This window comes from Drosophila suzukii, chromosome 3 (assembly GCF_043229965.1).
Source record: "Drosophila suzukii chromosome 3, CBGP_Dsuzu_IsoJpt1.0, whole genome shotgun sequence".
Lineage (NCBI taxonomy): Eukaryota > Metazoa > Arthropoda > Insecta > Diptera > Drosophilidae > Drosophila > Drosophila suzukii.
In genome coordinates this window covers 4224977-4246641 of record NC_092082.1, presented here as the reverse complement: position 1 = coordinate 4246641, position 21665 = coordinate 4224977, and the positions used below count along the sequence as shown (strand labels likewise).

Genomic DNA, 21665 nt, shown 5'->3' with positions numbered 1-21665 from the left:
GGGCTTTAATATTTAATTAGTCGGAGAAATTACTGCAAATCACCACCACTGCTCCTGCCAAATATATTCCCATCAAGAGATGATTATCATTTAGGAACCCATCATAATTACCATTAGCATTCTCGCGGGCAAGTCAACCGGGCGAACTGGAGTCAATTACCATATCAGCAACATTGTTGACCAAAACTGATTTCACTTGCCGTCACCGCGAGAGGAAGAGAAAAGTGCGGAGAATATGGAGAGAACCCAGTGTCAAAACCCAAATAACGCTCGACAGTATCATATTATATCCCGGCGATGGCGATTTTTTCTCGCTCAGTTGTCAAACGCCAGTCCGATGTGAAAGACGCGAAAAAAATACTATTTAACCAAAGCAAGCCGCTGGCGGCAGCAAAAATACAAAATAATAATAATAATAAATAAAACCTGTTGAGCAGTCGCACCCAACATATGTCTAAATGTGCAAACAGTGTGTAGATCAACATTTGCCTAGTACATGACGTCGAGTCTAAAACGATGAAAAGTGCAAAGTTCCTGGGGTGAATCACTGAATAGCTTCCATATTTGCATATTCGAAACTGACAACGATGGGCGCGGAGAGCCTGCCCCTGCGTTCGATTTATCGATTTTGTATTTTGAATATTGTTGCGCCATTATCAACACATTTATATACGCGATAATTATATTAGAAGTTTATCTCGACCCATCGCTGGCGATAAACTCCACTCAAATCGTCCGGATTCGGATTGGTTACTCATCAGTTGAGTACAACTTCAGTTGGGGAAAAGTAGTGCAATCGCTGACAATGTGTTAATCAGTGAAACGGAACATAATCCGTGGTGATCGATCGGGCATGTGATACCGTCTTGTTTGACCAAACTTAATCTTACAGGTGCGTATCTAAAATCGAAGCATCTGCGGAGATGTTAAATGCTATATGGTTGACTGGTTCGGTGCTAAGGTGCTAAAATCAGCATCTTTACAGCCTGACAATTACACTTGAACTGCGATCTCGCCAGGCAAATTGATGTGAAAATTGATTGTTTTTTTATGTACGGCGGAAAATTCCATCTAGAGTGGGAGTTATCGGATACATATCAAGTTATTACGTATACATTTGCACCAAATAAATCGGAGTTTGAATTTGGTTAATAACGCATTTACTTCCCATAAATGATAAGGTCTGCTTTATAGGGAAAGAGTATAAATGAGAGTAGATGCGATTAGGCGAGTAAATGTGGTAAATATAATCCAAGTTTTCTACCGCAACCAATCCATAAATACACACATATACACTTGACATCAATTTGATAGTGACGGCCATGCAAGCAAAGAATGGATCATATTAAGATAAACGCTAATCATGGTATTCATATATTACCAGAAGAAGGTGTCTAACATTTTCTCATTAAAGTCAAATTTAACAGATCAATGGTCATTAAAGACAAGAAGGACAAAAAGGTCAGATATATATTAGTTTTTATAGAGATCATGAACAAAGGTAGCCTCAAAAAAGGTACTCTATAGTATAGAATCCACACTGTATGACTTTGTTAAGGTATAATAAAAAGGAATGTTTGTTTTTTCCATCAGTGACACCTAATCGATATGTGTGCGCAATGATATGTATATCCATAGGCATCCCGACATGGCTTAGCTGACCCCTCGACTTATTGGTATTTCCTTTTTTTGTCATGTTCCTTCAGCTAGATTTAAATTCACTTTCTCTGAAAAGTGTGCTACGTTTGCAGACTAGTGCGTGTGTGTTTGTGCACATTTATGTACGCGTGCCTGCACGTGTGTGTGTGTGCAGTCGTGTGTGTGAGTGTCTCGCTGCTAATTTGAATAATGACAACGACATCAACGCGCCATTTTCCACTGTCGTCGAGCTGGTTTTCCTAGCCATTTCGCGTTTCCGCTGCGGCATCGGGAATTTAACATCAAATAAGCTGCTATGAAGCAAGTATATACACATCCGGTCTGTTATCAGCTGAAAACATCAACAACAACTCAATAAACACAAAATAATTCAGAAGCTCTTATAATTCGAAACCCCTCCTTTTTTCAAAGAAATTTGAAGGCCCTTACTGACAGATTGTTGAGACATAAATCACAGAAATCAAAGAATTATTCAAATGCCACAAATCGTGTAATTTCATTTGAAGAATTTCGATTTGGTCTGCTCCTTAATGGAATTGCAATAAATAATAATCAAATAAAGCAGACTTCAGCTTTAAATTCAAGCAAATAAATTACAATTTTGTTGAAAGGTTCTAACATTGATAATAAATTGTGCAATAATTAAAAGGTAGTAAATCGGAACCACAAAATAAAACTCATTCTCCAATGTTACACAAAAAGTATACTTTTAAATACCACAATGAAATGTAATTAAATCTACGCGATTTTCAATATCGATTTTGTCCTTCTCGGGAAACAATAACTCAATAAACAGGAATTAATTCAGAGACTCATCGAAGGTTTGGGGGTGTACAAACACATATTAATGCTATTGTTAGTTCAACTGAATGTTGTGCAAAGAAATATTGAAAGCGCCAAAAGAGACCACCCATAGAGACGCAAATTAATTTCAATTCAATATAATGCTTTTTATTCTTATTGGGGAAATAAAAAAATATTTAATAGCTCATTTGCAATACTAATTTGTTTAAGTGCTCGTAATACTTCAGCACGCTTTAAAAGCCATATGATTTTACAAACACAAGAACATTTAAAGGTTTTTCTTGGATCTTGTACTTCTCACTTCTTGCAAATTAATTTACACTTCTCAACATTTAAAATTTCAATTTCCGCCACCAAAATGTTTACATTCATTAGGCGGTATTTGAACTTCAAAGTGAAGATTGAAATTGAAAGCTTGCTGATTTAAAAATGTATATACACAGACCAAAAAAACTTAACTAATAAAATTTGATAAGCCTAGAATTAATAATATGTAATATTTTGAATATAATATTTATATATGTACAACAGATATTAAATCACCCACAAAATAATCGACCTAAAAATCAGGGGATAAGGCGACGACTTAAAAAAATTCAGATAAAACTTCTATGATTTTTTTGAATTATATCTTTATTTAATTTAAAAAGTATATATCATATTAAGTAAATTTTTTAGATTTGGTCCTAACGAGTTTATTATTTTTCTTATTAGTAGATAAATGTCTTTTACTTCAAATGTTGTATATTCAGGGACCATGTTCTTAGCGGTGAAAGTTAGTTTAAAGACTAAAGGGACTCGTGATATTTTTTTAATTTTTAAAATGCAATGAAAAATTAGATTTATATTTGTAAAAACAACTTTCCTTGGTCTTTTTTCTCTGTGTAGGACCGCGGAGGAGGGGCAGTTGGCCAACATGGATGACGACAAGTTGGTTTCGGACGAGGTGCACATGCGGCAGCTGAGTGCGACGCCCTCGTCGGCTTTCTCGCTGCAGCAGCGTCGGCAGAGCAACAGTGTGACCCACTCCGCACCCCCCGACCTTCCGCAGGGGGTGGTCGACACGAAAGAGGAGGCGCCACCAGGAGGAGGTGCCACCGGGCAGGAGGGTGTTATGGATCCCGACGAGAGGGTGGTGCTCCGGCGTGCGGTGGACAGGGGCGCCATTGCCTTGGCTCAAATCGACGACCTGAAACTGGAAGGGGATGATGATGATGATGAGGATGAGGTCGATGGTCTGGGTCTTAGTAATCCCGCAGCGCAGACCACGGATGATGAGCAGATTACGGTCAAGGGAGCAGGAACAGGAACAGAGACAGCGGCCACATCCTCGACAGAAACAGCTGCCGCATCCTGTGAGGTAAGTTAATATGTGTGCCCACGCACTTAGGGTAATTAAAGCCGTGCTAAAACCGAATAACAGCAGGATGCAGCCACGGTCGCAGTCGCAGTCGCCACAACGATAGCCACTCCGGACATGTCGAAAATCCCCCGACTTCCCGGCGACGGTGCCCAAATGGAGGAGGACACCGGCGACCTGCCGCCATCGCTGCGTGCCTCCACCACATCAATTTTGTCCAATTTGCGCAAGAAACAGCAGGGCGGCCCCCTGCGCGGGGGCGTGGCTAAGCAGACGCCCCTGCGGGTGCAGTCCGTCCGGATTGTGGAGGCCAAGCGGGCCTACGGACCCAAGCGCCGCACGGAGAGCTGCAGCATCTTTGGCAACAGCAATTTCGGTAAGCGGGGATTCCCAATCCCGGAAATGGAATGGGCGGGGAGTAAATGCGGTCACCACTCCAAGGAGTTCTGACCCACAAAACTGTTTATGGCTTTTAGCGTTGGGGGGAAAGATAAGCCCGCGTAAAGCCTGTAAGCCTATTGGCTCCCCTGAACTTACCAGGGCAATTCCACTAAGACACTACTAAGTTATTTATATCTTCAAACGCTTTATCATTAAAAGCGGAATATCATTTTCTTTAGTGTTTATATTAATCTGTTGGGTATAAATTGAACCGAAAAAGAAATTTTATGCTCTTGAATCTTGATAAATATTTTATTAACCTTCCCAATACAATAAAATACTAGTACTGCACTCGTATCGAAGTTCTTATAAGTTAGATTATAAAAAAATTAAATATCTTTTTCAATATCATCTTAAGAACACGATATGGAATCGGGTAACTCCCTAGCCAGCATGGCTGGCCAACCACAACGGCCCCTAAACAACGAGATGTATTCGGCCTTTAAGAGTGGCAACGTGGTTAAGGGAATACTTTGTCCCTCGCTGACCAACTCCTTCAAGCAGAGTTCCCTGGAACGATCCTACCTGACTTACACGCATCGCCAGCGCCAGAAATCCCTGATCATTGTCAACGTCGTGGATTTTGTTCTTAAGATTGTATTGGCATTCGTCTGGATAATGCGACGAAGTGAACTGGGTCCTCTTGAAAGCGAGGGAGGAACGGTGAGTGAAGTTATCCTTTAAATTACTAAAAATAATTTGTAATACTATCCAAATGAAAAGTCATAAGACTTAAGAAATCCATTAAAAATATCCTTGTAAATTGATTATCGTAATCCAAGATATTTAGATATAGAACTTAAAAGCTAAATTAAGTAATATATTCCTTTGGAGATGATTGATATAAAGTGTTATTTGAACTAATGAAGCATATCAAAAAATAAGCAGATTTAATTTCGATTAATTTTGATTGGCTTTGACTTTAAATATTACATGTATAAGTTCATTTTTATTGATTGGTGTATACTACAGAGTGTCCTTTGAACCAATACAAGGTATTATAAAATATGTTCGATACAGTTTCGTTTTATTTATTTAATTTATTGCCAAATACGCACTGTTTCTCGGCATTCTGCCCTAAGGAAGTTTAGTATTGATTTGTTTTTCTTATTTCCCTGCAGAGCATGGCTACGGCCATCACATGGTCGGTTTGCTGTGGGATTGCCAACATGGCCATCTGCTTTTTGGGCTACTGGCGCTGCTTCGCCAACAACTATTTGCACTGGGCGGCGGTCTGCACATGGGTGCTCTTCAACATCCAGGGTGAGTGGGTCGTAAATCATGCGTCACCTGCACGGGCCGTCAAAATGGCTAATCCTTTTTGGGACCCCTGCGGGATGAGTCGTAAATGTTGCGCATCTAGCACCGATTTTCCCATTTTTTTCCATCTTGCGGCACAGGATTCGTTGGCCAGGGCGTGGGATTCGCGGATCGGGAGTACCTGGTGTGGTACATCCTCTTCGTCATCTTTGTGCCCTATGCCATGCTGCCCCTGCCCCTGAAATGGTGCGTTGTGGGCGGAACCATCACGGCCAGCTGTCATTTGGCCGTGATTACCATCATCAAACTGCAGCACACCGAGGTAATTGGCCTGCCGGCGAGAATCGTTTTGTGACTTATGCCTACATTTTTGGGATCTAAATGTGTTCGCAGGCCACCATCAATGCCGAGTGCGTTCTGTTCCAGATCTGTGCCAACTTCATTCTGTATACGGCCATCAACGTGGCTGGAATGTACACAAAGTATCTCACGGATCGCGGTCAACGATTAGCATTCATCGAAACCCACAAGGCCATGGAGCACAAGAAGGAGTCCGAGAAGGAGCTTCAGCGAACACAAAAATTACTAGATTCAAGTGAGTAAAGCTATCAGAATTTCGTATTCAAAGAAGTGTTAGCAATTTTGTTAATGTGGGAATTTAACGACCCTTAGTATTTTTATTCTGAGACTTAGAATCAGAATTAAATGATATTAACTATATTCCGTAGAAAATTAACTCAAATACATTTAAAAATATAATAAAATTGTGTTTGAACTTTTTTTTGTAAGCAATGCTATATTTTCTTTAATACCTGTTGCTATATGTATGTTTTATTGCTCTAAAAAGCGAGGGCTTGATGTTAATGGAATTCCTTTCAAGACCTTATTATTGTTTGCTTAAGTAGAAACTACAAATGCGCAAATGCCCAGTATAATAAGTTGTTGGCTCTGTCGAGGGACTCCTAAGTGGCTCTTTCCTATAAAGAGCAGGTAAAAGAAACCTCCGTCGTTCCTGGTAATTTTGCGTTGCCTGACAACTGCAGGCCGTCGGTGGTTCCTTTTGCCTCCAGCTCGCGGGTCCTTGAGCGAATATATATTGCCTGTGGCTCGTGTTCAAGTCGCTGCTAACCCCACTCCGCGGAATTCCGCTCCCTTTTCGCAGTTCTGCCCAACATCGTGAACAATCAAATTCGCAGCGAAATGTACAAGGGCACGGATCCCACGGTGGAGACGCAGTTCAACAAATTGTACGTTTATCCCATGGACAATGTGAGCATTTTGTTCGCCGACATTAAGGTAGGTGTTGTACGGCGAGAGGTTTATAGTGTGAATTTGGACACCTTTTCTTATGGCCTCCCCCAGGGCTTCACCGAGTTGGCCAGCAAAACTTCGGCCCAGCAGCTGGTGAAAATCTTAAACGACCTGTTCGCCCGATTCGATCGCATTGCGGAGGTAAGTTGCCAACAAAACACGAATTATCTACCTGAAATGCACTGGAAAAATATAAATAGCTTGGTAGTAACTGCAAAGATCTTGAAAATGTACTAGCTATGAATTTATAACTTTTAATTTAGATCGTATCAAGATTTGATATACAGTCTGTAATTGCTAAAAATCCCTTTATTGGTATCTAAACCATAACACAATCATATGAGCTGAGAAAGCTTAAACACTTAGTGTCTTATAAGTTATGGATTTACAATTTTACTTTTGTTTTTATCAAGAATTAATATACGGTTAGTCATTGCTGAGAATTACATTTTGTACTTAAACGATGTAAACGATGGGAAATATATCCCATTAAAAACATTTTTAAAAATTGCAATGCACAAGCAATATGCAATTTCCTGTTGTTAAAAATGGTTCCCAAGAATGTGTCACTACTTTGCCAACTGAACCGTTTTCTGTGTGCTGTCTTGCACACGGTGAATGCTTTATTGAGCAGTTTTCCCGCCGGTTTTCACCGCTTTCCCGCTTTTCCGCCCCCAGGACAACCACTGTCTGCGCGTGAAGCTGCTGGGCGATTGTTACTACTGTGTGTCGCAGTTCGAGAGCGACAACTGGAAGACGCGACCGGATCACGCGGTGTGCAGCGTGGAAACGGGCCTGCACATGATAAAGGCCATTAAGGATGTGCGCCTGCACACGCACGTAAGTGGAATCGAATCGAATCGACCCGAATCGACACTACTCGAATCGGGGCAAAAACGATGGAGTGGGGCCCTTAAACATTTATTTAAATTTTGTGAAATACAACCAGGCAAGGGAAAAAGAGAAGGGACTTAAAATGCAGCATACTTTTAAGGGCAGAGGCTTAAACATTTTGTCTGAGATCAAAAGCGCTTATGGTTTATCAATATAAAGCCAAATTCCAAATATTTATTTGCTTTAATATTAGCCTAGGAAACTTAAGTTATTATAAGCCTAGAAAAGATAAAATTAGTAAGAAGCGGGTCCACGAATTTTAACTTTTCAGCATCTAAAAAATAGATTCCTTTTAAATTTGTGGTTAGAAACCCATATATCAGCATTAATTCGATGGATTAAAAATCCTTAAATTAAAATTAAATTTATTTAAATGTTTTCTATACAAGATCAACCTTGAGACCTTATAGTTCAAGCTGCCAGGGTATTGAAATTCTTTATTTTATTTAGGTTTACATAGAAAATACTAACGTTAAATATTGTATCAATGATCGGCAATTAAATGAAACCCACTGACATCTGTTGAGGTCCTCTGGCCTTTTTCTGTTTGTGCGGCATTTGAAATATTTAATGCCCATTTTTCAGTATTCAGCTGTTTGGCATTCCTTTATTTGTGAGAAGGTTTTCGTTTATTTTTTATTGCACAATCCAGTGCCCCATTTTGGACCCTGGGCAGTGGCACTACTATATGTAGTATATATAGGAGTAGCAGGAGCTGCAGAGCAGAGCCAGTGGACGTGTTGACAATTCATTTGTATGCAAATCTCAACAGAGCAAAAGGCAACGACAACAGTCGGCTGAAAAGCAGCAGCGAGAGTTAAATTTTCATACGACAAAGTGCCACTGGAATTTAATTGATTTTTTTCGGTGGGGAAAAAGCCGGAGGGCTGCCGCAGCAAAAACGGGGGAATCCCATATTCGTTTACGGGGATTTATGCCGCCTGCAGTCGCATAATTGGGCCGGAGACTTAATTGCTGCGGCAGTGTGACGATTGACTGGGTAACTCACTCCGCCAGTAGAATGACAACTCAGGTGAAAGTTGGAGGAAGTGGTAGAATATCTGGGATGAAAAAGATATAGATAGTATGTTAAGACATCACATAGTATATGCCTTGACCACCTGAAAAATAACCTATTCTTTTAGAGATTAGCTTAAAGTATATATCATATAACCCATATGCGTTTAATAAAATGTTTATCGCAAGGGTGGATCTGTTACTTCATAGTATATTTTAATAATCAGTTTCTTTATGTAAAAGATTTTTTTAAAAATGTATAATACCATTTCTGTAAAATAAATCGTTATTTACTATAATTTGGGGAACCTAATTTATAGAAAACAAAAAAAACCAGCTTAAAAAATGTTTGTCCTTTGTAGGACTTTCTTTTTCTGACTGTATCTCGTATTTAGTGGATACTTTCTAGCGGTCTAGTGTGTGTTGTGCATATTTTAAGAAGTGCGCTTTGCAAATTGCAGGTGGACCTCAATATGCGAATCGGCATCCACAGCGGTTCGGTGATGTGCGGCGTTCTGGGCAACAAGAAATGGCATTTCGACGTCTGGTCTAATGATGTTATCATTGCGAACCACATGGAATCCGGCGGTATTCCCGGGTAAGTAATCCAGTCACGTAGAATTCCAACTACACAGCTGCGTGTGAGTGCAATCGTAATGAGTTGACAAAATCAGGTGCGCACGGGGCGGGGGAAATCCCGAAATACTGGCCGGATAATTTCCCTAATAAAGCGACTCATTAGTCATTAGAAACGGAATTGCATACATAAATGATTCTGTTGATAACCGTGCCAGTAACTTGAAGGCCAAAACATCTTAATTAAGTTGCGTAGTCAGCATCTACAGCTTCTGCTTATTAATTCAGCATAATAGTTAAGGTGTACACTTAAAAGTTTTAAAAACCTTTTGATTTTAAATAAATTCATTTAAATTTTGAAAAATGTATCTTCTATCTAAGTGACTAGATAATACTTTTTAAAAAATGAAATCCAAATGCCAATATATAAATTCAAAAAAAATGTGTCGAAAATTTCCAAGGATTTACAATTATTGGTTAGTTGTTAAGCTTAAGAAGACTATATATTTTTGTAAGAAAAATTCCTTATAATTGTAAGCTAAAACTCATAGAATATTTTAGAGAAATTCAATTTCTTAGAATTTTCTTTCTAATAATTTGCGTTACACCATGTAACTTTGGTGATTAAATTTCTTGCAGTGCAGCGTACCTTCTTAGTCTTAAATTAAGTTGTAAAACTATCCGTAAGTCGAATAACTTTGACTTTGCTGGTAAATCTCAGCCAGGCCGCAGTTTTAATTGGCCAATTTGCGGGTCCTGTGGCTCAGCTCCAGCTCTTTATTTTGCTCCAGCTCCTGTGCAGCTCACAACAATTGCTCGGCAATTTTGCAAGCTTGGCGTGTTTAGACACAAGAAACCAAATAATAGAAAGAAACAGCCCAGCCAGCAGTGGGAAATGGAGAAAATCCGAGCGACCGCAGAACCCGAAACAAAATGAAAAGCCCCAGAAATGAAAAGCTCAATTTAATGCAAAATGCTTTGATGTGATGGTGGCCTGGGCGGCAACCAGAAACCAGCAACCGGTGGAGCTGGAGCAGGAACATTATGGAGCTCTAAGGAACCCAGTGGAGACCCAATTATGAAGGGCCCACCGCCCACACGAAAACACAAAGAGCTGGGCGGGAAAAATGGGAAATGAAATGGTCGGTGGTTCTGGCAAATCACCACGCACATTCATAGAAAACGTATGCAAATATTTGAATTTAATTTGAGCCAACTACATTTCCGAACTTCTGAACTCAAGTCGGGCCTATTGCAAATGCTCTTACCTCGAAATCCGTTCTTCCTTCCTATTTCCGCCCGCAGAAGAGTCCACATTTCGGAGGCGACGCTCAAGTGCCTGAACGATGCCTACGAGGTGGAACCGGGAAATGGCGGCAGTCGGGACAATCACCTCAAAATGCTGAACGTTAAGACCTTCCTCATCAAGCGTACCGAGCCATTGAGGTAAGTGAAAAGTTCACGAGGCGAAACAAGATTTTCTTTTTGAAGAAAATAGAAAATGGAAAAAAACAAAGTTCACATCTCACTGTTTTTAGAAGAAACGTTCTTGAAACCAGGAAGAAAGCATCCTCGAGTTTGTTTTTCAAGTCAGTCAAGAACAATGTGTCTCAATTTTGAAAACATGAGTTTGAGTTGATCTTTGTTCACTTTTTTCTGAATGCACATCTTCTCTTACAAAAAGTTTACAATTTGAAGATGGTATTCTTGCTTTTCAGTTGTTAATTTTCTTCGAGTGTATATAAATATAATAACGAGAGTTGCTAACCCCTTCCCTTTCTTACCATCCCCCCAGACCCAAGCGGCGTTTTGGCACGCGCAGCAGCGCCCATTTGGCGGGAAGCGTGGCCACTGCCCCCTCCGCCACGCCCACCGCTCTGCCCAAATCAATCTCGGCCAGCGGCAGCGGAAGCATTGGTGGGGTCACCACGGCCGGCGGCGATGGCGCCAGCATGGACGGACGGAGTCTGGAATACGCGGCCACCATCACCGTGCCCGCCCAGCAGCCGGCGCAACTGCTTCAGCAGCAGCAGAAGAAGAACATATCCCTGAACTCGCTGCCCAATGTGGTAGAGGGCGTGGCCATGGACAGTCGAAGGATGAGGAACGGCTGCGGCGGAATGGGTGGAGCAGGTGGCGCTGGAGGAGCCGGAACGGGTCCTTCCGGCATGTCCACCGTGTCCTCACCCACGGCCATGATGTCGGCACCGCTGGAGGTGCAGCTGCGACCCAGAAACGGAGCCACCAGCATCCAAAACCTGGCGGAGGCCATCGACGGCAAGGGTCTGATCATCGAGGATGAGTCCACCACCGACTGGATACCCGAGATTCCTTTCAAGAACGTAAGATCGTTTGTTTTGAAATTAAAATATTTTGTTGCATACTTTTAGACACCTTCAAATACGTTTAACACTAATTTTGTGTGACACCACCATATAATCCATGCATTTAAGAAAAAAGTATTATTATTTTACATTCTTACTTTAATCTTATTATTATATTTACCCCCACAGCTTAACAGCCCCGAAGAAGGCCTCAATCGCGCGGATTCCATACTGGTTGATACCAAGGAGGATCATAGAGTCTCTGTGGCAGTTCTGGATGAGGAGGTAAGCGCAATGAGCCATGGCAGCCCCCCTTTTCTATAATCTCCCACACTCGAACCCAGATCGACGAGTTCATCGAGCAGAACATCCAAATCAATTCAAACAAGGAAATCCGACGCGAGTACCTAAATCCCTGGACCCTGAAGTTCAAAGACAAGAGTCAGGAGCAGAAGTTCTGCCAATTGCGAGAGGATATGTTCCGGTACGTATGCCAGCCTGCTAATGGAAAGCAAACAAAGGGCAGGACTGTCTTAATTAATGAACTGTTGCTAATTGATTTTTGCCCCCTGCCAATGTTTCCCACCACCCCGCCCCTTTCCATGCAGATCCAACATGCTTTGTGTGTTTGTCATCTGGATATTTATGGTGCTGTGCCAGGTCATCATCATTCCGCGGTGCACGCGTCTCATTATTTGTCTATCGGTGGGCACCATAGTTCTGACTTTCTGTTGCGTTTTGGTTATGGCCGAGGAGTTCCCAGGTGAGCATATGGGATATGGGGTAAATGGAAAGATAAATCAGAAGGTAAAAGAACCCATCAGAGTTTCGTGTTGGAATGGAAGCTCTATATTAGCGATGGCTTAATAAAAATGTTTACAGGTTTGAAATCTCTTATAAAGATGTCTAAAAGTATGCTACAAAATATGTATAGTCAGCACGTTATTTGCAGCATACTTTTAGCCACCCCTTTTTTAAGTGTTTTGAAACCTCTTTAGATTTTTCCAAAAATATGTTCAAGGGTTATCCAAAAATCTTACAACCTAACATTATTCTTTAGGACTTCCCCGCTGCCTGAAGACGAACTCTGCCAAATTGGTGCACCAACGGCAGCGTAGGACTCTCTTCATTTGCGGCGTCATCGTGTCCATGTGCATGCTGAGTGCCATTGGACTGGTCCTGTGTCCTTCTTCCACCTATATTGGCACCGTTGACGAGCAAGCCCGATATATGCCAATGACTTTGCCTTATAGCAACACCTCCTCCATGGCGGAAAAGGAGTTCAAGCTGAATCTTGTTTTGAACTTATCGACCACCGTCAAGATCTCCAGAAATCCCGATCAAGATATCACACTCACCACAACCGGGCACAGTGTGTCCATCAGCAATCTAAGCTACGTAGATCCCTATGGAATGCGGAGTTCAGTGAATCTTGAGGGGACCTGCGCCCATCCGGAGTATTTGGTGTTTACCTGGGTGCTCTGTCTCGTCTCCTTGGCCACCGCCTTGAAGCTCTATTACCTGGTTAAGGCCATAATGGCCCTGGGCATGGTGGCATTCTATACGGCGCTGATCCTGTTCAAGTTCAGCACTGGCGATAGCTTTAGTTTGGTGCAGTTGTCCACGCTGGGCGTGCCCCTTGGAGTCCAAATGCTGATACTTCTGATATCCTTCCTGGTAATGGTCTGCTACCATGCGAGACTGGTGGAGGTAAGCGATACAAATGGGGGGAATGCGCCCAACCTGACCTCCAGGCTCATTACTCATCCTGATTCCCGATTCCCCAGGTAACCTCCCGGTTGGACTTCATATGGAAGGAACAGGCCGAGCGTGAACTGACCAACATGAAATCCAATCGTGCGCTTAATGACACATTAATTAAGGTAAGAGATTTGGCCTGACACACTGAAAGAAATGCCACTACATTTCAGAAATAATCATATTTTTTGATCATAAATAAACCAGTCTAAAATATCATATTAAAATAAAAACATAGTTTTTACTACAATTCAAATTAAATTACAAAATTTTAAGTACTATGTTGGGTATATTTACATAAAGATTTTTTTTATTTAGTAAACAAATTATATATTTCTACAGTTAAAATGATAAAAACAGCAACCTGTGAAAATCAAAGCGAAAATTTTTACATTTACTTAGTGGATATTGCATTTATATTTTGTTAGCCTTACTTTTTTTTAGTGTACTACGCCTGCCCTTTTTGCTACATTTGCCATTAATTAAACTTTTTGATTGCAGAACATCCTGCCGGACCATGTGGCCACCTATTACCTGTCCGACGAGCACACGGACGAGCTCTACTCCAAGATGCACAATCTGTGCGGCGTGATGTTCGCCTCGATTCCGAATTTCCAGGACTTTTACTCCGAGGACATCGACAATGGCAAGGCCTGCATTCGCATCCTGAACGAGATAATCTGTGAGTTGATTGATTAAGCAGTAATCCGCGATTTCACCCAATCTAATGATGCAATCAAACTAGGCGACTTTGATGAATTGCTGGAGGAGCCACGTTTCGCATCGGTGGAGAAAATCAAGACAGTGGGTGCCACCTATATGGCGGCGGCGGGATTGAATCACGAGCACCTCAGACTTCGCGGCGAGACCTCCGAGGATAGCGTGTGTGACCTGGTGGAGTTCGCCTTTGCCATGAAGCAGAAGCTGGAGGAGATCAACGGCGATGCGTTCAACAATTTCCAGCTGCGCGTGGGCATCTGCAGTGGTCCCTTGGTGAGTGGAGTGATTGGAGCCAGGAAGCCCGTCTACGATATCTGGGGCAATACGGTTAATGTGGCTTCGCGAATGGACTCCACCGGCGAGAACTGGCGTGTTCAGGTGCCGGAGAATACGGCGGAGTTGCTCTGCTCCCGGGGTTATACCTGTGTGGTAAGTTTGATATCAATCTATTATCCATCATTTTATTTATTCATGGAATTTTTTTCTTAATACCCAGAAACGTGGGGAAATCGCTGTAAAGGGCAAGGGTATGATGACCACTTTCTATGTGCATCCCAAGGGCATTACGGAGAGCCAGCTGATCTCGCCGGTTCGCATGCCAGCTGGGATTCCTCTAGCCCAAACCCCGAACCTTCAGCGACAGACCTCCCATCATGGATCCTTCAGTGCCGTGGTTTTCGGAATGCTGCAGGCCAGCAAACGCAGCACTGCCATTGCCGGAACACGTGGGTTTTAGTCAGTCAGATTATAATAAAATGGGAATAACTTTTGACCTCTTTTTAGCCACGGGCACTCCCTCACCGCAAATCCGCCGAGGACATCGGGGAAGTACCTTCAGTTCTGTACGGTTGTCACAGAAGTCTACCACGGTCAATCCAGTGCGACGGAATACAACCCGTGTACGGGGACGATCCTATCGCCAGAAAAAGGTACTTTAAGTTTCTTACAAAAAATTTTATTTATCTATAGAAACATATAAGGGCTTACTTTTTACAAGATAACATTTGAAATAATTTTTCAAGATATTTTAAAAAATCTAAAAATAAATTCAGGTTTTATTAAATGATTATAATAACATCTAGAACGAAAATATATCTTAAAATTTTCCTAAATTTTAAAAATGATAAATCAAACTATCTCTTATCAAATATTTCAGAGTTCCTCCAACAATTCAATCGTCACGCAGGCCAGCTCCAGCTATATGCCATCGTTTCGACGGATCGATCAGATCGAGACGACGATATCGAAGAGCCACAACGATGCGTTATAGCCGAGTACGCGAACTCACTGGGTCTAAGTCGATCTCAAGCGGTTAAAGTGTCTGATGAATTTATTTTTGGAACGATTTTATTCAACGCGAAAGCAGCAGTGTCACAAGCTTGTTGACTTAAACTTAAGAATAACTAGTAGAGATCGGCACTGAAGCTACTTAGTAGAATTTTTAAATCACAATCCTTGAACTTGTAGATCAAAATATATAATTCTTACATTATCTCAGCACAATTCTAGTCGTTAAACCTAAGATTTGCCGTTTGTATGTATGTGTGTATTTGAAATCCGTTTAGAGTAAGAAATTTTGATCTTCCCTCAAAACCCAACCGAACGAAATGCCAATGAACCTACTATCTTTGTTCAATTCTACCAAAATGTTTACAAGTTATAGGGTAATTTTCTAGTATTAGTAGTCAATTTAAAAATCCAATAATCAAATATACGTTGTACAAATATTTTCTTCTTCTACATGTAAATAGGGTAAGAATACCTTAGTGTAAAATATTTGAAATATATCCATATGTGTGTAAAGAGACGGACGTGTGTTACTGAAATGCGAAATCGATTATGGAAAATAAAAAAATGTAAAATTATTATAGCCAACAAAGTTTAAGCACATAAATTGTAATTACAAAAAAAGATAAAAAATAAATGTGATAAATAAAAAAAGTCAAGCAGATTGATTAAGTGACCGTTCGGGATACAAATTGCTCTAAGCATTGGGGATATTTGTATGATCAGTATGATCACAAATATACAAATTTGCGCGCGCAAAATTGTAAATTATTTGAAAAAATCATTTGATGTGGCAACATCAGACCTTTATTTCGGCTAGAACACAGCAAGGTCACACCAAAAGCGCAGCTTGGCGCCAACCGATATCCGATAGATATCATTGACAGTCGCCAACCAATCGATAATCGAAACTGTAGATGGATAAATAACAATCGAATATGGCGCCTCCTGAAATCGATGAGGAAGAGGAGCTATCGGCGGTATATAGAAGAAAAAATACTAATAAACATTAAAAATATGAAAGTATTAGATCACTTATGTGACAACTTCCCTGTCAGCATTGCTTCCAGATTTTTCACAATCATTCTCATTTCTTATTCAAGTTACAGTGTGCAAAGCTCTGAAGTCAATCTATCGTTCAATTTTCTCCCGTACCCAAAGTATTCGATAGCATCAATTTCTTCAGCGTAACCGCTTCGGAATTTTCGTGGTATTTCGACGGACGGTATGACTTATCGATAGCTCCGGTCGGAACACATGCGTTGCTGCGGAAAAGTGTGATTTTATCTAGTTTTTTACGATTTGAAGGCATCGCTCGCCAAATTCAGCGTGAACCACAGAGTGGCGGTGAATGCCAACAGCCAGAGGACGAACGGGACGCACTTGAGATGACGAGTGGTACGGTAACGACGGCGGTGGAGGTGCAGCTGCCGCTCAAGGTCGCCCGTCGCAGAATCGAGCGCGTTGGCTTCGCGTACTTTTCGCAGCGGCGCCAATTTCTAGCGCCCGGCGGCGTGGAGCGCAGCGACAGCGATGAGAAGCTGGAGGGCGTCGGCGAGGAGGTGGACATCAGCTACCTGAAGTCGCTGGATCCCAAGGAGTGGAAGGACCAGGACCACTACGCCATTCTTGGTCTGGGCAAACTCCGGTGAGTAGGCAAGCACGTGTTAGCCAACCCCCATGTGCTTCACTTTCTATCGTTCTATTGATCGTTCTGGGGTACTAATTATGTATTTTTAAATCGCTTGCAATAGTTATGAGGCCAGCGAGGATGATATTCGACGGGCCTATAGACGCATGGTGCTGCTTCATCATCCCGACAAGCGAAAAGCCAAGGGCGAGGAAGTCATCCAGGACGACGACTATTTCACATGCATAACCAAAGCCTACGAGATACTGGGTGGGTATCAGGGTCATGTCCTTGCTGGGAATCCTTATACAAAGGGCTTAGGATTTCCTAGGTCACATTGACCTCATTAAGATGTCCTTTATCTTTTAGTTCTTGTGATATAAGAACAGCTAAAATTTCTAGACATCTGAATTTAATTATGAATGAAATCCTTACTAACTAATCTTGTTACAATCAAAACTAGGTCAATATTACTTTAAAGTTTAAACATACCTCATTTCGTATGTACGAAACTAATTGATATTTTTTTTCCTGTAGTTTACTATTTGTACACCTATAAATAGATCTAGACTGTAACATCAGCTAATTCTAAAATGCCAGACTTTTAGTAGTGTGATTATATAATCACATTCAGTATTTGTTATAAAGAGCATTTTTGGTGGATACTAAACAGTATTATTAGAGATGTCTCAGTTTAGCTAGCCCCATTTAAAATAAAATAATTTGTTAGTGTTTCCTTACTTACATACTGTGCAACCTACTTATAACCCTCTTTGCTTTGCAGGTACATCCAAGCCGCGTCGCAGCTTTGACTCTGTGGATCCCGAGTTCGACGACTCGCTGCCATCACAGAACGACATCGATGGCGATTACTTTGGCGTGTTCAACAAATACTTCACACTTAACGGACGCTGGAGCGAGAAGCCTCATGTTCCCGCCTTCGGGCAGGTGGACGCCAAGCGCGAAGAGGTGGAGCGCTTCTACAACTTCTGGTACGATTTCAAGTCGTGGCGAGAGTTCAGCTACCTGGACGAGGAGGATAAGGAGAAGGGACAAGACCGCGACGAACGTCGCTGGATCGAAAAGGAGAACAGAGCGGCCAGAATTAAGCGCAAGAAGGAGGAGATGTCCCGCATCAGGGCACTCGTAGATTTGGCCTACAACAATGACAAGCGCATTCAGCGTTTCAAGCAGGAAGAGAAGGACCGCAAGGCCGCGGCCAAGCGGGCCAAGATGGACGCCGTCCAGGCCCAAAAGGCCGAGGCGGATCGGGCCATAAGGGAAGCCGCCCTGGCCAAGGAGAAGGCTGAAAAGGCCGAGCAGAAACGCATCGAGCAGATCCGCATTGAACGCGAGCAGCAAAAGAAGCTGCTCAAGAAGGAGCGCAAAACGTTGCGCGACAAGGTCAAGGACTGCAAGTATTATGCCAAGAACGACAAGGATCAACTGAAGCACATGGAGGGCACCGAGAAGATTTGCGAGACCTTCAGTCTAACAGAGCTGCAAACTCTTAACAAGGCCATGGAAACTAAAGGCCGTGAATCGTTTGTAGCAGCCCTGCAAACAGCCGAGCAAAAGATAGCCGCCGAGCTGGAGGAGATCAACCAGACCCAGGCAAAGAAGCTGGCCACTGCTGCGGTCACGCCGAAAGGTGTCAAGGAAGTCAAGAAGGGTGAGCTCTGGAGCAATGAGAACGTCCAGCTGCTCATCAAGGCGGTTAATCTGTTTCCCGCTGGCACTGCCCAGCGTTGGGACGTCATAGCCACGTTTATCAATCAGCATAGTCCTGGAAACACTGTGCTGGTCAATGCCAGGGATGTGCTTAACAAAGCCAAGGCGCTCCAGAACACAGATCATTCGAAGAGCTCCCTTAAGACCCAAGCCAACGATGCGGCCTTTGCTAGTTTCGAGAAGTCGAAGAAAGATGTTCAGACCTGTAAGGATATAACCCTGGGCGAGGAGACACCGGCCCAGGCCAGCAAGGAGAACGTGAAGCAGAATGGTGTAGATCATAAGGTGAACAATCAGCCGGCCAAGCAGAATGGCACGGCACCAGCTCCTGCTCCAGCAGCTGTTGATCCGCCAGCAGCAGCAGCCCCAGCTCCGGCCACAAATGGATCTTCGGGTGGCGGTGGCGGCGGTGGTGCCTCCAAAACCTGGACCAAGGAGGAACAAGCCTTACTCGAACAGGCCATTAAAACCTATCCGACGACGACACCGGATCGCTGGGATCGCATTGCCACGTGCATACCGAATCGCACGAAAAAGGATTGCCTACGCCGTGTCAAGGAGCTGGTCGAGCTGGTTAACTCCAAGAAGGAGGCACAGGCGGCGGTTAAATGAGTGGGGCTTATAACCCTGCTCCCCCTGCCACTCGTCCGCCTCAACTGCTAGCTGCTGTGTCCCCATATAAATTTTATTTAAATAAACCATAAAAAGTTTTTGAACGTTTAGCGAAAAGTTACATCCAAAGTTGCTCCATTATGACTAGCTAGTTGCCACAGGTATATCAAGATCAAGATAAGATACTGAACGGGAGGGCATTCTTATGTCTGCTCAGCCACACTGCGTCCGCCGCTCATTTTCAGATCGAAGGCTTGTGGATTGGCCAAAGGATCCAGGTCGGCGAAGAGGTCAAGCCAGGGATTGTTGGTGGACTGGGATTTGCTGGCTGCCGGGACGGTGGCACCTCCACTTGCCTTGGACTCCTTGGGTACGTGGCTCGTTAAGGGTTGTTGTTGGTTCTGCTGGCTAAACAAACGCGACCATAACTTGTTACTGCTATTTTGGGCAGGAATTTCGTCGTCCAGGGGAGCATCAATCAGCGGACTGTCCTCCAGCTGCTTGGAGAGCTCAATCAGCAAGGACTCATTGTCGCCGCAGGCAGTGGCAGGTTCGCTTGGTTTCTCCTCTTCGGACTCCTTGGTTTCTGGCTGGCTTTCCAGCTTGTCCTGGTACTCATTCTGTAAGGAACAGTAGAGCTTGACAGGGATTCTAAGATATATCGATATTTGTATTTACAGCAAAGAACAACGACTGATCCGAATCCACAGCTTCAATGGGCGGCACTTCCTCGCTGGGTCCTTCATTTTGGGACAGCTCCTTTAGCACACAAAAGTCGTACTTGGGTTTTAAGATCAAGGCCTTGGATATGGTTTGGAAAGTAGAGGCCGCCTTCTGGGCGAAACTCTTCAACTCGCTAACATAGGCCACCAGGGCGTGGGAATACATGTTGCAGCGGGCAGCGGCTAGTAAATCAATCTGGAAGGGAATAATTGGATCATTTAATGTAAGTTAAACTATATAAAATTAGATATATTTAGATATCGTATCATATCATATTTGGATATCATCACCATATCATATAATTATGACCCATAAAATGGTATATCTAAATACCCCTTGAGTTTTACCTCACCTTCTGAATGGAATCCATGGAGTAACCATCGAAGTTATGCTTGGCCACTCGCACATGGGTCTGAGCGGTGCGGAACTTTTCCAGACCCTTTCCCGTATCGGGATCCAGTTCCTGGCTGGCGGACTTCATCCAGGAGAGAGCGGCGCGGTATTCCGTGCGCTCCTTCTCCATCGACTGGAGGGTCTGCTCCGTGTCCTTAACAGCCCGACACCTAAACACATCCACTTCGTGCTGGAGCCGCAGGAGCGGCACTCGAACACACATCCTTTGCTGCCCGGCAAAGGACACCGCCTTGCCCGTATGGGCGATACTACCCCCCGTGGTCCGACTCCGCTTTCCTGCCTCCTTGAGAAACCTTCCGAAAACGCATTCCTCCTGCGAAAGGATGCACCTGTAATAATTTCATAGTTAGTCCTAAAGAGAAACAAATTTTCCAGCTGATAAACTGAATTTACAGGCGCTCCTGGTATTGGTCGATGATTTTGCACAGGTTCAAGCTGGTGTCCGATATCGATTTGAACACCTCGATCTTGGAATCCAGCTCGGCGTCCGAGGATATTACGTGCTTGTCCTCCTTCGTCCCGAATTTCCGCTGCACCACCTTCTTGGTGATCCAGAACTGGTGCTGAACCTCCGACTTGAGCATATTTTCGTCGTTTTGCGTTCCAGTTTTCAGCTGCTGGTGATTTTTCGCCTCTTGGTGGTTGGGGGCGGTTCGGTTTGGGGGTGCGCAGTATCGTTATTTTTCACTGCCTATCGGTTTCCGATTTGAACCGGAAGTTTGCAGCACTATCAGATGCGGTATTTTTTTTTGGGAGGGACTTTAATCCCCAAAAAAATTGGTTTATAATTCTTCTGTTTTAATTTAAATTTATTTAATAGAAGAAAATAATTTAAAAAACATGGATAAACTGATTTCAAAGATTTCTTACAAAAATCGTTTTTCACATATCCTTAAATACAAATATTTAAGTGTTAAAATACAGAAAACATTAAATTATTATGTTAATCCTTTTGGATTGGACTTTATTTATTATAAAGATAGAAATGTGAAATTTTGGAAGACTGACCCCCGACTGAGTGAGTATTTAAAAGTCACTTATGTGGCTTTGATTTTTCAATTGCAAAACCAAAAGTTTAATTAATAACGGCAAAATGTCGGGCTTAGTATTTTTTTAATATAACTTCGGTATATCACAAAGCAAC

General features: G+C 42.7%; 3 protein-coding genes across 5 annotated transcripts in view; 2 read left to right on the top strand and 1 right to left on the bottom strand.

Moving 5' to 3' along the window:
- Nucleotides 1–16043, top strand: part of Ac78C (adenylyl cyclase 78C) — a 33536-nt gene extending 17493 nt beyond the window's left edge. Inside the window, exons 1-23 of one of the 3 annotated variants that reach the window (XM_017079443.4) lie at nucleotides 329–892; nucleotides 3352–3823; nucleotides 3887–4199; nucleotides 4623–4927; nucleotides 5386–5527; nucleotides 5665–5846; nucleotides 5918–6119; nucleotides 6687–6820; nucleotides 6887–6976; nucleotides 7514–7675; nucleotides 9208–9344; nucleotides 10628–10768; nucleotides 11118–11664; nucleotides 11836–11931; nucleotides 11991–12130; nucleotides 12255–12409; nucleotides 12707–13356; nucleotides 13434–13529; nucleotides 13906–14086; nucleotides 14150–14553; nucleotides 14621–14849; nucleotides 14908–15053; nucleotides 15281–16042. In XM_017079443.4, the coding sequence (XP_016934932.2) occupies nucleotides 3380–3823; nucleotides 3887–4199; nucleotides 4623–4927; nucleotides 5386–5527; nucleotides 5665–5846; nucleotides 5918–6119; nucleotides 6687–6820; nucleotides 6887–6976; nucleotides 7514–7675; nucleotides 9208–9344; nucleotides 10628–10768; nucleotides 11118–11664; nucleotides 11836–11931; nucleotides 11991–12130; nucleotides 12255–12409; nucleotides 12707–13356; nucleotides 13434–13529; nucleotides 13906–14086; nucleotides 14150–14553; nucleotides 14621–14849; nucleotides 14908–15053; nucleotides 15281–15394 (5010 nt within the window). In that variant the 5' untranslated portion in view covers nucleotides 329–892; nucleotides 3352–3379 and the 3' untranslated portion in view covers nucleotides 15395–16042. Of the gene's footprint in view, nucleotides 1–328; nucleotides 893–3351; nucleotides 3824–3886; nucleotides 4200–4622; nucleotides 4928–5385; nucleotides 5528–5664; nucleotides 5847–5917; nucleotides 6120–6686; nucleotides 6821–6886; nucleotides 6977–7513; nucleotides 7676–9207; nucleotides 9345–10627; nucleotides 10769–11117; nucleotides 11665–11835; nucleotides 11932–11990; nucleotides 12131–12254; nucleotides 12410–12706; nucleotides 13357–13433; nucleotides 13530–13905; nucleotides 14087–14149; nucleotides 14554–14620; nucleotides 14850–14907; nucleotides 15054–15280 lie in introns of those variants that run through there. The other 2 variants (XM_017079442.4, XM_017079441.4) reach the window with 2 other exon arrangements.
- Nucleotides 16044–16631: 588 nt separating this feature from the next.
- On the top strand, nucleotides 16632–19505 carry LOC108013076 (dnaJ homolog subfamily C member 2). Its single transcript, XM_017078696.4, has 3 exons — nucleotides 16632–17059; nucleotides 17166–17311; nucleotides 17826–19505. The coding sequence occupies exons 1-3, from the start codon at nucleotides 16800–16802 to the stop codon at nucleotides 19382–19384; spliced, it is 1965 nt and encodes a 654-aa protein (XP_016934185.2). The 5' UTR covers nucleotides 16632–16799; the 3' UTR covers nucleotides 19385–19505.
- On the bottom strand, nucleotides 19437–21208 carry ICA69 (islet cell autoantigen 1-like protein). Its single transcript, XM_017078697.4, has 4 exons — nucleotides 20915–21208; nucleotides 20460–20850; nucleotides 20063–20302; nucleotides 19437–20004 (listed from the first exon to the last, which is right to left on the bottom strand). Exons 1-4 carry the CDS (start codon nucleotides 21103–21105, stop codon nucleotides 19588–19590), a joined length of 1239 nt encoding a protein of 412 aa, XP_016934186.2. The 5' UTR covers nucleotides 21106–21208; the 3' UTR covers nucleotides 19437–19587.
- Between the last annotated feature and the right edge of the window lie 457 nt (nucleotides 21209–21665).

What these genes read in the sequence shown, in the direction of transcription:
- LOC108013076 (XM_017078696.4), top strand. Translation starts at nt 16,800, where the DNA reads ATGACGAGTGGTACGGTAACGACGGCGGTGGAGGTGCAGCTGCCGCTC. An exon ending in CTTGGTCTGGGCAAACTCCG is followed by an intron (nt 17,060 to 17,165) that starts GTGAGTAGGCAA and finishes CGCTTGCAATAG; the next exon opens with TTATGAGGCCAGCGAGGATG. An exon ending in CAAAGCCTACGAGATACTGG is followed by an intron (nt 17,312 to 17,825) that starts GTGGGTATCAGG and finishes TTTGCTTTGCAG; the next exon opens with GTACATCCAAGCCGCGTCGC.
- ICA69 (XM_017078697.4), bottom strand. Translation starts at nt 21,105, where the DNA reads ATGCTCAAGTCGGAGGTTCAGCACCAGTTCTGGATCACCAAGAAGGTG. An exon ending in GACCAATACCAGGAGCGCCT is followed by an intron (nt 20,851 to 20,914) that starts GTAAATTCAGTT and finishes AAATTATTACAG; the next exon opens with GTGCATCCTTTCGCAGGAGG. An exon ending in ATCAGTCGTTGTTCTTTGCT is followed by an intron (nt 20,005 to 20,062) that starts GTAAATACAAAT and finishes TGTTCCTTACAG; the next exon opens with AATGAGTACCAGGACAAGCT.